This window comes from Microcebus murinus, chromosome 9 (assembly GCF_040939455.1).
Source record: "Microcebus murinus isolate Inina chromosome 9, M.murinus_Inina_mat1.0, whole genome shotgun sequence".
NCBI lineage: Eukaryota > Metazoa > Chordata > Mammalia > Primates > Cheirogaleidae > Microcebus > Microcebus murinus.
In genome coordinates, this window is record NC_134112.1 from 12,408,115 (window position 1) to 12,421,571 (window position 13,457).

Sequence of the window (13,457 nt, forward strand, 5' to 3'; positions counted from 1 at the left end):
GCCATCCTTGGAATGACTTCGTCTTCCCATCCTCTCTCTCCCTCTCTCTGTTTCCGCTTGCTCCGCAGGCACACAGTCCAACAACAACTGCAGTTTGGGTGGGCCCATGACTCTTCTCCCGAGCAGAAGCGACCTCTCCGGGGTGGACGTCACCATGCTGAACATGCTGGGCAGGAGGGACAGCAGCGCCAGCACCATCAGCTCGGCCTACCTGAGCAGCCGCCGCTCCTCGGGCATCTCGCCCTGCTTCTCCAGCCGCCGCTCCAGCGAGGCGTCGCAGGCCGAGGGCCGGCCGCACAACGTGAGCGTGGCCGACTCCTACGACCCCATCTCCACCGACGCCTCGCGCAGGTCCAGCGAGGCCAGCCAGGGCGACGGCCTGCCCAGCCTGCTCAGCCTCACGCCGGCCCAGCAGTACCGCCTCAAGGCCAAGTACGCCGCGGCCACCGGCGGGCCGCCGCCCACGCCCCTGCCCAACATGGAGAGGATGAGCCTGAAGACGCGCATGGCCCTGCTCGGGGACGGCAGGGAGCCCGGGGGGACCCTGCCGCCCCTCAACCCCCCGCGGAGGCGCAGCGACGGGGGCGCCCACGGCTACGGCCGGCGCCACCTGCTGCTGCACGACGCGCTGGGGAACGGCGTGAGGCGCGCCAGCGACCCGGTGCGGACGGTGCCCGAGAGCCTCTCCCTGCCCCGGGCGCAGCGCTTCAGCAGCCTCGGCAGCTCCAGTCCTCCCGCGCCGCCTCCCTCCGGGGAAAAGCGCAGCCTAGTGCTTCAGAATTACACGCGGCCCGAGGGCGGCCAGTCCCGAAACTTCTACGCGTCCCCCTGCCCTCCCAGCATCACCGAGAACGTCACCCTGGAGTCCCTGACCATGGACGCCGATGCCAACTTGAACGACGAGGACTTCTTGCCAGACGACGTGGTGCAGTATTTAAATTCTCAGAACCAGGCAGGGTATGAGCAGCACTTCCCGAGCGCGCTGTCTGAGGACAGCAAAGTGCCCCACGCGCCCGGGGACTTCGACCAGCCCGGGCTGCCGGACGGCCACGTGGGCCAGCAGTACCACGCCCTGGAGCAGGCCTGCGCCGACGGCAGCAAAACCGACCTGCCCATTCAGTGGAACGAAGTCAGCTCCGGAAGCGCCGACCTGTCCTCTTCCAAGCTGAAGTGTGGCCCGCGGTCCGCGGTGCAGCAGGCGCGAGCCTTCGGGTTGTACAACAGCATGGTTGTCCACCCACAGAGCGCGCTGAGGGGCGCGGCGGGGCCCGCCGGGGCGTATCAGGCCCTGGGGGAGAGCAGCGGCGCCTACGGCGGCCCGGAGCACTTGGTGGTCCACGGAGGCAGCGGGGCTGGCACCGCGGGGAACACCTTCCACGAACAGCCGTATAAGGCCCCACAGTATGGGAACTGCCTCAACAGGCAGCCGGTGGCCCTGGGTGCGCTAGACGGTGCCTGCGGTGCTGGGATTCAAGGGTCAAAGCTAAAAGGCGCCACCATGCAAGGGAATGGGGGCCATTTTGGTCTGCCAGGGGCCCCAAATGAGTCAGCTGGCGGCACCGTGAATGGCATGCAGCCCCCAGACCTGGTGGGTCAGGGCTACCTGGCCCAGCAGCTACTCAGCGACAGCATGCAGCACCAGGGGCCAGGCCGCCCCGGTCAGCCGATGCCAGGGCAGGTTAGTGCTACCTCACACATCAACAGCTATCAAGGGCCAGAGAGCTGCCTGCCAGGGACTCACAGCATGGGTGGCCAGCCGTCGAGTTTTGCGGTCGTCAGGGGCTACCAGCCGTGCGCCAGCTTTGGAGGCAGCCGGCGCCAGGCTGTGCCAAGGGGCAGCCTGGCTGTGCAGCAAGGACAGCTCAGTGACACGAGTCAGACCTGCAGGGTGAACGGCATCAAGCTGGAGATGCAAGGACAGCCTCACCCACTCTGTTCTAACATGCAGAATTACTCTGGTCAGTTCTATGACCAAACCGTGGGCTACAGTCAGCACGACATGAAAGCCGGTGCGTTCTCCATGTCAGAAGCCAACTGCCTGCTACAGGGGGCCAGCGCCGAAAACTCTGAGTTACTTTCTCCAGGTGCTAACCAGGTCACAAGCACGGTTGACAGCCTCGACAGCCACGACCTGGAAGGGGTGCAGATTGATTTCGACGCCATCATTGACGACGGGGACCACTCCAGCCTGATGTCAGGGGCCCTGAGCCCAAGTATCATTCAGAACCTTTCCCATAGCTCCTCCCGCCTCACCACGCCGCGGGCGTCCCTCCCGTTCCCAGCTCTGTCTGTGAGCACCACCAACATGGCTGTCGGGGACATGAGTTCTCTGCTCACCTCCCTCGCGGAAGAAAGCAAATTCCTTGCAGTTATGCAGTAGGCGTTAGGAAAAAAAGGACTGCAAACAAACGTAAAACTAATAGGAGTTGAAAAGATGGAACTGACTTCGTTTTTGGCTGGTCTGTTTTTTTAGTTCTGTATGTATGTTAGCAATCTCATCTCACCTAACTGGGATGTGTTTCAAGTATATTCCTTTTATGGAAAAGGACTCTGAAAAACCCTAAAGTATTCTAGGGAGAAACTGTCTTCCATTTCAGTTTTGAATCAGTATTGTTACACTCGAACCACCCTCTTTTTTAAAAAACTGTAAGCCCGCCCCGTTTTTTAGTAAACCAATGTAAATGTGTGATGTGCATGTTCTTCTTTCTTTTAGAAGAGCGGTCAAATTAAAGGATTTGACATGTTTCTCTGTTACTCGAAGGAAATAGGAGTTGGTGTGCTTGTGACCAGTGGGTTACACTTCCAGCTTTTTTTATTTTCCTTTGCATATGCTCAGTGTTTTGTTTCTGTGTTTTGTTTTTTGTTTTGCTTTTAATTCCCACATTGGGCACAAGAATCAGAATATGAGTTTAAGACTCTTTTGTGGGTGCACTGCAGCATAGATGACAGATTTTTTGATGTACTCCTCACCCCCAGTTCAGTTCAGGGCATACTTTCGACAGTTACACGAAGTGGAAACTTAGGGCCTCTTGCAAATGAAGTAGTTTGCTCACAGTTTGGGTTTTCAGCTCTTGGAGTCCATAAATGTGCTTTGGGTGGCGATGTCTATAGGGTCAGTTCTCAGTTATCTCTTGTACCTCTTTTCCGTCTGCCTTCACGAGCATTCGGTGCTGTTTAGGGCTGCCATGAGAGAGGAAATAGGCAGTTGGTGATGCTCGGATACCACCTTGCTACTTTTATCTGTTCTGGTAAGAAATTAGATAGATTGTAGTTTGAAGCAATTGGATAGAATTAGTTTGGGCAATGTTCCTGGGTTTGCTGTATTTGTTGATCAGTTCCATCTCTTTCCCCATTATCATAGATAACTGAGAATTGATTATATATAGCTCTAAGTATATAGGCATTTAAACAACCTCACAACCAGCTTTATCATTAACCCTTATTAATTCCACTGTAGTGAAGGAGTATTTCTATTCTATACGCCCTATTTTAAGGGATTTATAAAACTTACTTACAAAAGAAAAATCTCACATACTTTGATATTGGGAATAAATTGCTTCAACCATTTTTAGTATTTGAGAGCACTGGGGACAAGATTTAGTAGCTGTATGGATGCCTTTTTTCACACCCGGTCCATTGAATGTTGCATCCATTTAAGTAGTTAAATGTTACATGCAGTTAGTCCTTAATGTGGACTAGTGTCTGTATTTTTGTTTTGAATTAAAACATTTAAAGATTTTAAAAGTGCAGCTACTCCCCACAAACAGTCAATACACATAAAAGTCATACTATGTGTGCAGAGAGAGTACATGGATTATCCAGCATATTGCTTTTCAAATACAGGAACTACTAAAATAGAAATACTAACACCTCCAACTACCCGCTATATTCTGTCCCATTGACCCCTGGAGTTGGATTTATCCAAAGTGATTCGTGACTCAATTGTGTGGCTTTTTCCCCTTTATTCCTGCTGTTTAAATTAGTCGGAGGAAGACAAAATCAAGTAAAATGAAGTGTTAGATAATAGAATGTTAGGACCAGCCCATTTTTGTCATGTTTATTTGCTCTCATTTGGACCAAGAATCTCAGTATGGAGGTGTTTTTGCCATTTGGGACCTGCCTGCCGTCCTCCCCACCGCCCATGCCTTCCTAGAAATTAAAGGATGTGTCCCCTTTGGAACAGCCCCAAAGCAAAAGAGAACTACTGATCTGAGCCCAGGAGAGTAGAGTCTCTACTACTTTTCAGCTGAAAAAGCAAGGCTTTATCTGTGTTTCTGAAATAGGTCATGATGATGTTCACAAAATCAGAGATCTAATCTGATTTTTCCACAAATCTCTAAATCTCCAGGTCCTGGTCTTATTTTGCATGTTGTAATGGTTTCGCCCAATCCCTTTCCTACCCTTGGTTTCGGAGAATGGGGCCCAAGTGTTCTCCACCCCCAAGCAAGGCATGTGGGTCTGGGCGCCATGCCGAGCTCCTCCCCCAGAGGCCGTTCCCTGTAGTATCATCATCCCTGTATCAACTTTGTCCTTCCTGGGGATAGTGATCAGGCCCAGCACAGTTGTCATCCTGTGCTGCTCTTTTTTTCCTTTGGTTTCAGGTTGTCTTCTGGGTTTCCCCTTTTATTTATCTTTTTGTGTTTGTGTTTCCTTGCTACTGCTTTTAGATTTGCAGGAGGCACAAGGTTCAGCTCAGTATTTCAGTTCTCTCAATATGGAAATTACAGAAGGAATGGAGGAGAGGAGGGAGGGAAGAAGAAAGTGTACTTCTTCAGGATTGCCAGGATCTGTCGCGATGGTCCATTGGAAGGAAGGTCTTTTGAGGTCACTTGGAAAATACCCCGTTGGGCCGTGGGATCTCTGTAGCCTTGGCATCTCATACCTTGGGACCTGCCTCCAGTCGTCTCTCCGTTTCTCTGACCTATGCATCCAGAGACCACCGACTCACTAGTGTCACCGCCCTGCCTCTTCTAAAAAATGCAGGCTCACACGTGGTACTCCTGCTTCACGTCTGTGTTAAACTTCTTTTTATTTTTCCAGCCATTTTTGTTTGTCCTTCTAAAGAACTAAACTACTCCCCACTCCTCACACATTGACTCGTTCTCTTGAGCCGCAGTGTTTTGATTCTTGAGATGTATGTGCCTTATTTTGTGTTAATCTTGTCAAGGAGAGGACCAGCTGGTGTTGTCCAGGCAGTGCTCGGAGGCTGTGCACGCACGGGCCGGAGAGCACACGCTTGCTGCGGAGTCCAAGCCGTCTTGTCACCTGGTTTCCTGTGTTGTTTGGCACTGGCAGGAGGATGTTCTCATCTGACAAGTTACCCTTGTGTATCCTGCAGACGTGTAAGATAAAAATGCAAGTTCATTTTTTTCACCTTTTTTAGATTTTTTAAAAAATAAAACGTGTAATCCTTTTTTAAAAGAAACACATGTAAATACATTTAAGTATTGTAGGCATAGTGTTTGGATGTGACCGGCCCCGGGCCTCCCTCGGACAAGCCTGCAGCCACCACGATGCTCCGCGCCCACCTCAAGCCCAGGGGCTGCAGCCCAGCCCCAGATGAACTCTACCTTTGCTTTCAGAACCACTTAGTCCTTTTGTAACGAAGAAAAAAATGTTTCTTACAATGTCAATAAAAAAACTCTTTGTACTGAAATTTTATTATTAGGTTGTTTATTTAACTCATAGCTGCATGGAAAGTGTGCCGTCTTTGAAAAAATCCAGAGCCCGTGTTTGGATCGTAACCCCCACATACAAGCTGAGGGAACTATGGCCCTGAGGCCCAGACTCCTCACCCCTAAAGTGGGGAAGATGCTGCATCATGCGTTGCATCACAACGCTCATGCATGTGTTTCTCAGGAAGACAGTAGTAGTCTAGCTTGTCCCACTTTTATGCATTATCCTCTCATTTCAGAGGTACCCTAGCACATGCTAACAGAAAATCTGACATGATAGGAAGCCTGCGTTTATGTGGCTTTGAGTAACTGACCTTAGAAATGTAAAGTTATTTGCCTCGTTTGTTTTTTCATGTCGGTTTGCAATATCATTCTCCAGGTCACCATAAAAGACTCCCATCGTCTTCCCTTCCTCTTTCTGAGTAAGCAGCACGTGTCTTTTGAGCCACCAGCTGAGGGTTGTTGTTTCTGGGAAGGGCAAGGTCCCGGCTGTGGGTACCCCGGGGCTACAAGGATGGGCGCACACAGGTGCATCAGCATGCGTCCCCGGGCGGCCTCTGTCCTGCGGGTGCTGACCGTGTCCTTCGCTGTCCTCTAGCAGGGTTTCTCCAGTCACAGGGACGCCCCATGCATTCCAGATTCCCCGAGGAGAATTTCCTCCCATCCATCCGAAATGCTTTGCTTTCATAAATAGATCCCTCACATAAAGTGTCCAAGTGAGGCCAGGGAAAAATAAGAAAAAATATGAATTTATATCCTGCCTCAGGTATAAATTGTCAGCTCACAAAGAGGCATGCCATGTAGCAAGCCAAAGTGAGACGAGAAAAGAGGCTAACAGGAAGAGTAGGAAGGGGGATGCCCGCAGGAATGAGACCCCTCCCCACGCGGCTGGCTGGCAGCGGGGACTGCTCACAGCTGGGTGTTAAAAATGCCTCCTGTGGAGACAACGTGAAGAAAGCAGACTCTGAGGGAAAATGGTAAAGCTGCAATGTATTTGGTATTTCACAAAGATTGACATTAAGTAATTTTTGGAATTTAAAGACATTATATATTACCCAAACAAGAATATAATAGGAGAATGCTAAAATAAGATGGGGAAATTAACCCACTGCCAAAACGTCTTATTTCTTCTTTCTTCCAAGGTTTTCTATTTATTTTCTTGGCAGTTTTCCCCTTTGGTTTTACTTTAGAGTGTATTTACTATTCCAAACACAATCTGGGCTCATCTTTCCTTTAATATTAGCTTTTAGGTTTTTTCAAATCTCATTTTGCCAACATAGGCCTTGTTCATACATTTTCTACCTAGTTATTCAACCTCTCAACAATTGTTAGTAATAGAATCTAAATTGTTTCTAGGCTTTTTTTTTTTCCTTCCCATGCATTTTGTGGCCACAGGCACTGGCCCATACTCACCCAGCAGAGGCCTGGAATCTTAGGTCTACAGATCTTCCTGCCCTGAACCTTCAACTTCACATGCAGATTCCGTCCTTCCTCAGCACCCAGTGGGTGGGAGCTTATGGTGGCCCCTGTTTTCAGATAAACGTCTGGGCAAGAGGACAGTGACATGTGCCATTAATTCAGCCATGCTGCCTGGATATCCAATATTCGATTCACATTCTTTAATATGGACTAGAGAAGATAAATAAAACTTAGTGTACTCATGAGCTCCTAGCCCAGTGGGAGAGACAGACTTGTAGATGCAGAGCACAATGGCATGTCCTAATGAAAGATGTTCAAGAGGAAGTTCTGCTTGGGGCATTAACCATCTGAAATGCTTGCTTAAACTTGCTACTATTGACATTTGAGGCTGATAATTCTTCATTGTTGAGCACTGTCCTCAGTGCTGTAGGATATGCAGTGGGTCCTGGCCAATACCCATTGGATACCAGTGGCATCCCCCCAAGTTATGACACCTGAAAACATCTCCAGACATTGCTGCATGTCCCATGGGGACAAAAATCGCTCCAGGTTGAGAGCCCCTGGTTCATGGAATGAAAATACAGAGGAGACATAACAGCAGGCAGGGGCCCAGAGGGACATTCCAGTACAGACCTACACTCAGGACCCTGTGGTCTGCAGGTAACAGGAAGAAAGGGTGAGATCAGGTGTCATTACCAGGCATGGTGGCAGAAGGAGAGGACTGAGAAACAAACCCCAAGGAACGCTGGCCCCAGGGACCAAGGGATGAGGCTGGCACCGGTAAGGGAGGGTGGGGAGACTGTGAGCTCTCGAAACGGAGGTAAATTTCAGGAGGCAATACTATCAAAAACAGCATCTAGGGCCAGTAAAACATGGGCTGAAAAATGACAGGTTTTGAGAGTTAAGAGACCCTGAGTGACACTGGGGAAGGTTGGGAACAGAAACCCCATAACAGTTGAGAATTTAGTGACACATGATATTAATACAAAGGAGAATTTAGTGCATGCCCATTCCATCCCATCCAAGATGCCTTCCAGAGTGAGACATGCATTACTCCATGTTCCCACTAGGGAAGAACAAGTACTACTGCCAAATAAACCATGACACGATGCTTTTTATCCTCCAACAGATGTGCTCCAGTTTCAGTGGTTACCCAGGGGGGAAATGCATACCTCCGAGGGTACGAAAGACGTTATTTCCTGAGGAAAGGAAAGGGCTCGTGAGCCAAGGAGAAGTGGAAGTGTTGAATTTTTGTTGTGATTGTTCCTCTTTCTTCCCTCTCTCTCTCCTCCTCCTCAATGCAAGAGGCTTGGCTGTGTTAAGTGGCCGTCATGAGGCTCACTCATCAATGTCTACTGCTCAGCTCCTGCAGGACCTGGGTGGGATTGACTTGGGGGAGAGGTTATTTGGATCTTTACAGGGAAAATAATTTTTTTTAATGGCAGTGATAGGAGGGGTGGCATGTGAGGGGGTGCTGGGGAAAGGCTGGAGGGGAGGCAGAGTGGAAGGTGCCCCTGGTCCCACACGGGCCACAGTGGCCCTGTCCCTGGCTCCATGAAGCAGGCAGACCCCCTCCTGGTCTGCAGGTTCCTCCTGCCTCCGGGTAGAAGGGAAGCAGGGGACGCGACAGTGGTGAGGAATGCTGTGTCCTTCCCTCCCCAGCTCCTTCCCAGCCCCCAGGAGACAAAGGCAGAGTGTGACCACAGTGACAGGGTGCTGGGGGGAGCCAGGACCTGCCGTCACCAGCTCTTCACCAAGTAAGTGGGCAACTTTATGTGGAATTCCCAGTTGGTGCATATGGGCTGTCTTTTTCACTATACAGGAATATTTTAATGAAGTAACAGGCTCGTTTCTCATTGGTACCTCGACTTCTCACCCTGCCACGGCTCGGTGGGCCCAGCTCACACCCCCGTCTTGCTCCCAGCTCTCCCTCCTCCTACTGGAGATGTCCCAGGCTGTGTCGGAGTGACCAAAGTGAGAGGTGGCCTGGCAAGCCTGCTAACCAAACTGGAAGGAGCACCAGCGCTGCTGAACAGCCGGCCAGCCTCGCCCAGGACCCTCCCTGCGGCAGAGGGGCCAGCGTCCCCAGGCCAGGATGGGCTAGGGGAGGGTGCACAGGTTGGCTTTGCTCTCTCCAGGCTACTTGTGTCTAATGGGGCTTCTTTCCCATGCCCGGTGTAAAGAAAGACTCTCCAGTCACTTAAATTAGGGGCAGCTAAAGCCTGGTCACCTCCCTGCTTTTGAAAAAGGTCCAGCCTTGGAATTCGGGTTTCTAATGCCAACGGTAGAAGGGGTATCTCAGCAGTCCCCTCCCTCCTGTGGACTCAGGCCTGAGCCATTGAAATAAACACCCCCAGTGTGCTGCATTTGGTAGCGTTTATCACCCCATGCCTCTCGCCTGGTGATCGGACAGCTGCAGAGCTGCAGAGCTCATGCGCTGGAGCTTTACCTTATCTGAGGTCATGGGAGGAGATGCAGGGGGAGAACCAGTCCTCCGCTCTTCCTTTGCTTGCCCACCTTCCAAAACCTCTGCTCCTGGAAGGGCCCCTAAGGAGACAGGCAAAGAGAAAACACTTGCCCTGGTGAGCAGCCCAGCCCATGTTGAAGGCTGCCGTGCCTCCAGAGGGGCGTTCTTCCCCTGCAGCTGGGAAGCCTCACGCACTCAGAAATTCCAGGGTCCCGACATGATCCATGCTCAGAAGTTGGGCTGCAGCTCCTCCTCAGCGCTGGCAGGCACAAGGCTCCAGCCCTTCAGGGCTTGCAAGAGCCAAATGCGCTGCGGAGGTGTGATTCACTGAGTTCCCAGAGGGAAGGACGGCAGCCAGCTGGCAGAGGATTACTGAACAGCCAGGCCAAGGCATTCCGTTGCTGTTTGGAGGGAGACAGGCGGCCAGCCACCTCCCTGCTCCTCCTCCCCCGCTGCGGCTGGGAGCTGGCCACCAGCCAGGGCTCTGGGGGAAGAAGAAAAGGAACAGAGCTGCTTCACTTACTACCAAGATAAGAAGTCTGTGGCCGGTATCCCCAGTGAGTCAAGACAAGAAATACATGCATTTTCATTTGAAGTTGATTCGGATGCCCCCAAATGTTTATCCAAAATATACCTAGATGCCTTGCCCAGAGGGAATTGTTTAGCAAGCAGCAAAGTTGGTAGGCAAGAAAAAATAATATTGGCGAAGGAAAAAACAAAAAGCCCAGTGTGGATGTCATAGCTCAAGGATTGGCTGTAGTCTCCCGATTAAGAGATTTATTTCCCCTGCACCTTGGGCATCTCAGGCTCTCTGGAGTGACTGTAAGTTACAGATTCATTGCTCAGCCATTCCTAACCCTGCTGCTCTGTGAACTCGGGTCCCTCGACACCTCCCATTTGATCCACATCCTTCCAAAGATGAAGTCACAAAACATCACAATAAATATTTCTCCTGAAGTTCATGCAAAGAACAAAAACCAAAGATCCAGTGCAAGCTCCCTCCCCTTCAAGCTTAGATAAATGTGTCACATGAATGGAGATAATAGTCCAGTCCCTTTCTCATCCACCTCTGCCCCGCTGCGGGGCAGTGACAAACAACGCTCTATCATGAGCCTTCAAGGCAAAGGGGAGAAGAACATTCCGTTGACCTACAAGACAGAAGGTCAAGGAACAAGCTTTGCTTAGGTTGCCTTGACACGGGTTTCTTCACTGGCTCTGCGGTTTTGGACAATTTAATATCACCCCCCGCTGTTCTGACTGAATGGCCAGCAGCTCCCGACACGTGATGGTTCCAGCTTATTTGAAATACATTCTGAGGCTGTCCTAAATCAAGTGGATTTAACATTCAGCCAAAAGGAGGATTCTTGAAAACGAGCTGATTTTAACTGAGCCTCACCGGCCATGCCATCCAGAACTCTAGCCTCAAAGAAGGCGTGCCTCAAAGAGGATGAAGAAAAGGGAGTACTCTGGCACTCACCCAACTGGTGTCCTGTGGCTGAATCCTGGCACCACCCCCCTGGACAGTGGTGTTAGTGTAGACCCCAGGAATTAAGAGCTCAGTCCCCCACAGACTGTCCCAACTTAGGTGCCAGCCACAAGTTAAGGGGGTCCCCAAACCATCTGAACTTCTGACCCATTGGCTACAAATTCAGGGGTTCCCATGAACCCCTCGGGTTGATAATTCTTTAGAACGATTCACAGAATTCACAAAAGCACCACCATTATTACCGCAGTTTTATTGTAAAGGCTACAACTCAGGGAGCGCCAAATGAGGAAACATATAGGGAGAGATCTGGGAGGGCCCTAAATGCAGAGCTTCCAGGCTCTGTCCCTGTGGGATCAGATCTTTCACCAGCCAGGAAGCCCCTCCAAGTCTCCTTGCCCAGAGGTTTTGCTGGGCTCTCTTACATAGGCATGATAGATTCAATCATTGGCCGCATGATTGGACTCAGTCTTCAGCCCCTTCCGTTCCCAGGAGTCAGGCTCGACTTAGCATCCCAACTGTCTAGTCGCATGATTGGCCTTTCTGGTGGTCATCCCCATCCCGAAGCTATCTAGGGGCCCAGCTAGAGTCACCTCTTTATCATAAACTCAGGCGCCATCAAGGGTCTCATAATAACAAAGACACTCACGTTATTGGCGAAATTCCAAGGGTTTTAGAATCTCTCTCCCAGGAACCAAGGACACAAGTCCGTCAAATTTCTTATTATACAACAAGGGGCTTCTCCTTGGAAACCAACAGGTCCAGAACTGAGAAAGGAGCACGGATGAAAGCAAGATGTGACCGACACTATGGAGCCCCAGCTCACTGGGGAAGAGCTGGTCTGGCTGGCATTTGGTTGCAGTGCCAGCACTTTCTCTAACAGCTGGATGTGAAACGGACTTACTCCTTGGAGCTTCAAAGATCTCATCTGGAAAAGAATGCTTGAGATTATGGATATAAAATGCTTAGTGTATGCAGCATCCAGTAAGTGCTCAATGAAAGTTTTTATATGGCTGGGTGCAGTGGTTCACACTTGTAATCCTAGCACTCTGGGAGGCCCAGGTGGGAGGATCGCTTGAGTTCAGGAGTTTGAGACCAGCCTGAGCAAGAGCAAGATTCTGTCTCTACTAAAAATTGAAAAAGTTAGCCAGGTGTGGTGGCGCATGCCTATAGTCCCTGCTATTCAGAGGCTGAGGCGGGAGGATCACTTGAGCTCAGTAGCTTAAGACCAGCTTGAGCAAGAACGGGACCCCCGTCTTTACTTAAAAAAAAAAAGTAAAATTGTCTGGGCATTGTGGCACATGCCTGTAGTACCGGCTACTCGGGAGGAGGATCACTTGAGCCCAGGAGTTGGAGGTTGCAATGAGCTAGGATGACACCTCTGCATTTTACCTAGGGTGACAAGAGTGAGACTCTGTCTCAAAAATATAAAAGTTTTTATTGTTCTTAGTTCCTTTCCCTCCCCCTGGCAGCAATTGCTCATGACTGAAGTGCAGGAAAGGAGGCCACGACATGCAGGAAGACAGCGGGCTCCCTGGAGCCTGAGGCCCTAACCAAGGATGCATTTAGGCCCGTACTCGCCGGCCAGTCTGCCTGCTTGTGAGTTCTTGAAACACAAGGCAGACAGACTTGTGCCGCTTGCGTTTTAAGATGTGAGAACAGAACACCACAAAGGTATCTTCATTCAGACCTACCTTATAGGAATCAAAAACTCCAAAGAAGCAAACACTGTACCTGGTATTTTACTCAAATGTCCAAGCTATAATCTGTTCCTGATAAACAGTAATTGCAGAATTTAGATTTCCTAATTCTAAGATTTAAAAAGTATAATTATTTTTTAAAGGACATTTTATTGTCATATCTGTATGTGCATACGGGTATGATAATAGAGGTTGAGCATTCCTAATCCAAAAATCAGAAATTTGAAATGCTCCAAAAGTCAGAAGTTTTTGAGTACCAACATGACACCCCAGGGTATAATATAAAATTACCTTCAAGCTATGTGTGTATATCTCATATATGAACATAAATGAATTTCATGTTTAGATTTGGGGCCCATCCCTAAGATACCTTGGTATATATATGTAAATATTCCTAAATCCCAAAAAACCTGAAATCTGAACCACTTCTGGTTCCAAACATTTTAGATAAGGGATACTCAATCTGTGTGTGTGTGTGTGTGTGTGTGTGTGTGTGTGTGTGCGTGTTCATGCACACAAACATACTTGCACAATCCAAACCCACACTGTAGCCATTCTGGGCTTTGCCCTGTCATATCAGTCAGTTAGCAGTGTCCAGCTCTTGTCACAGCAGTAAGAACTGCACTCAAAGTCAATCCCTATTTTGCCACACAGAACACTGCAGCAAATTCATCTTCAATTATTTCATTGGTGCGGTTTTGAAAATGGGTGAT

At 49.8% G+C, this 13,457-nt stretch overlaps 1 protein-coding gene and 1 long non-coding RNA gene across 3 annotated transcripts in view; one reads left to right on the forward strand and one right to left on the reverse strand.

Annotated features, from left to right (window-relative positions):
* The window catches only part of GLI3 (GLI family zinc finger 3), a 268,725-nt gene extending 263,453 nt beyond the window's left edge, over nt 1-5,272 (forward strand). For both annotated transcript variants that reach the window (XM_012740961.3, XM_012740966.2), the window contains exon 15: nt 69-5,272. In XM_012740961.3, the coding sequence (XP_012596415.2) occupies nt 69-2,380 (2,312 nt within the window). In that variant the 3' untranslated portion in view covers nt 2,381-5,272. The remainder of the gene's footprint in view (nt 1-68) is intronic.
* Nucleotides 5,269-9,885, reverse strand: LOC105858097 (uncharacterized). Its single transcript, XR_012920979.1, has 6 exons — nt 9,757-9,885; nt 9,544-9,641; nt 8,267-8,483; nt 7,089-7,219; nt 5,990-6,181; nt 5,269-5,332 (listed from the first exon to the last, which is right to left on the reverse strand). It is a non-coding gene; the product is annotated as an uncharacterized LOC105858097 (long non-coding RNA).
* Nucleotides 9,886-13,457: the final 3,572 nt, after the last annotated feature.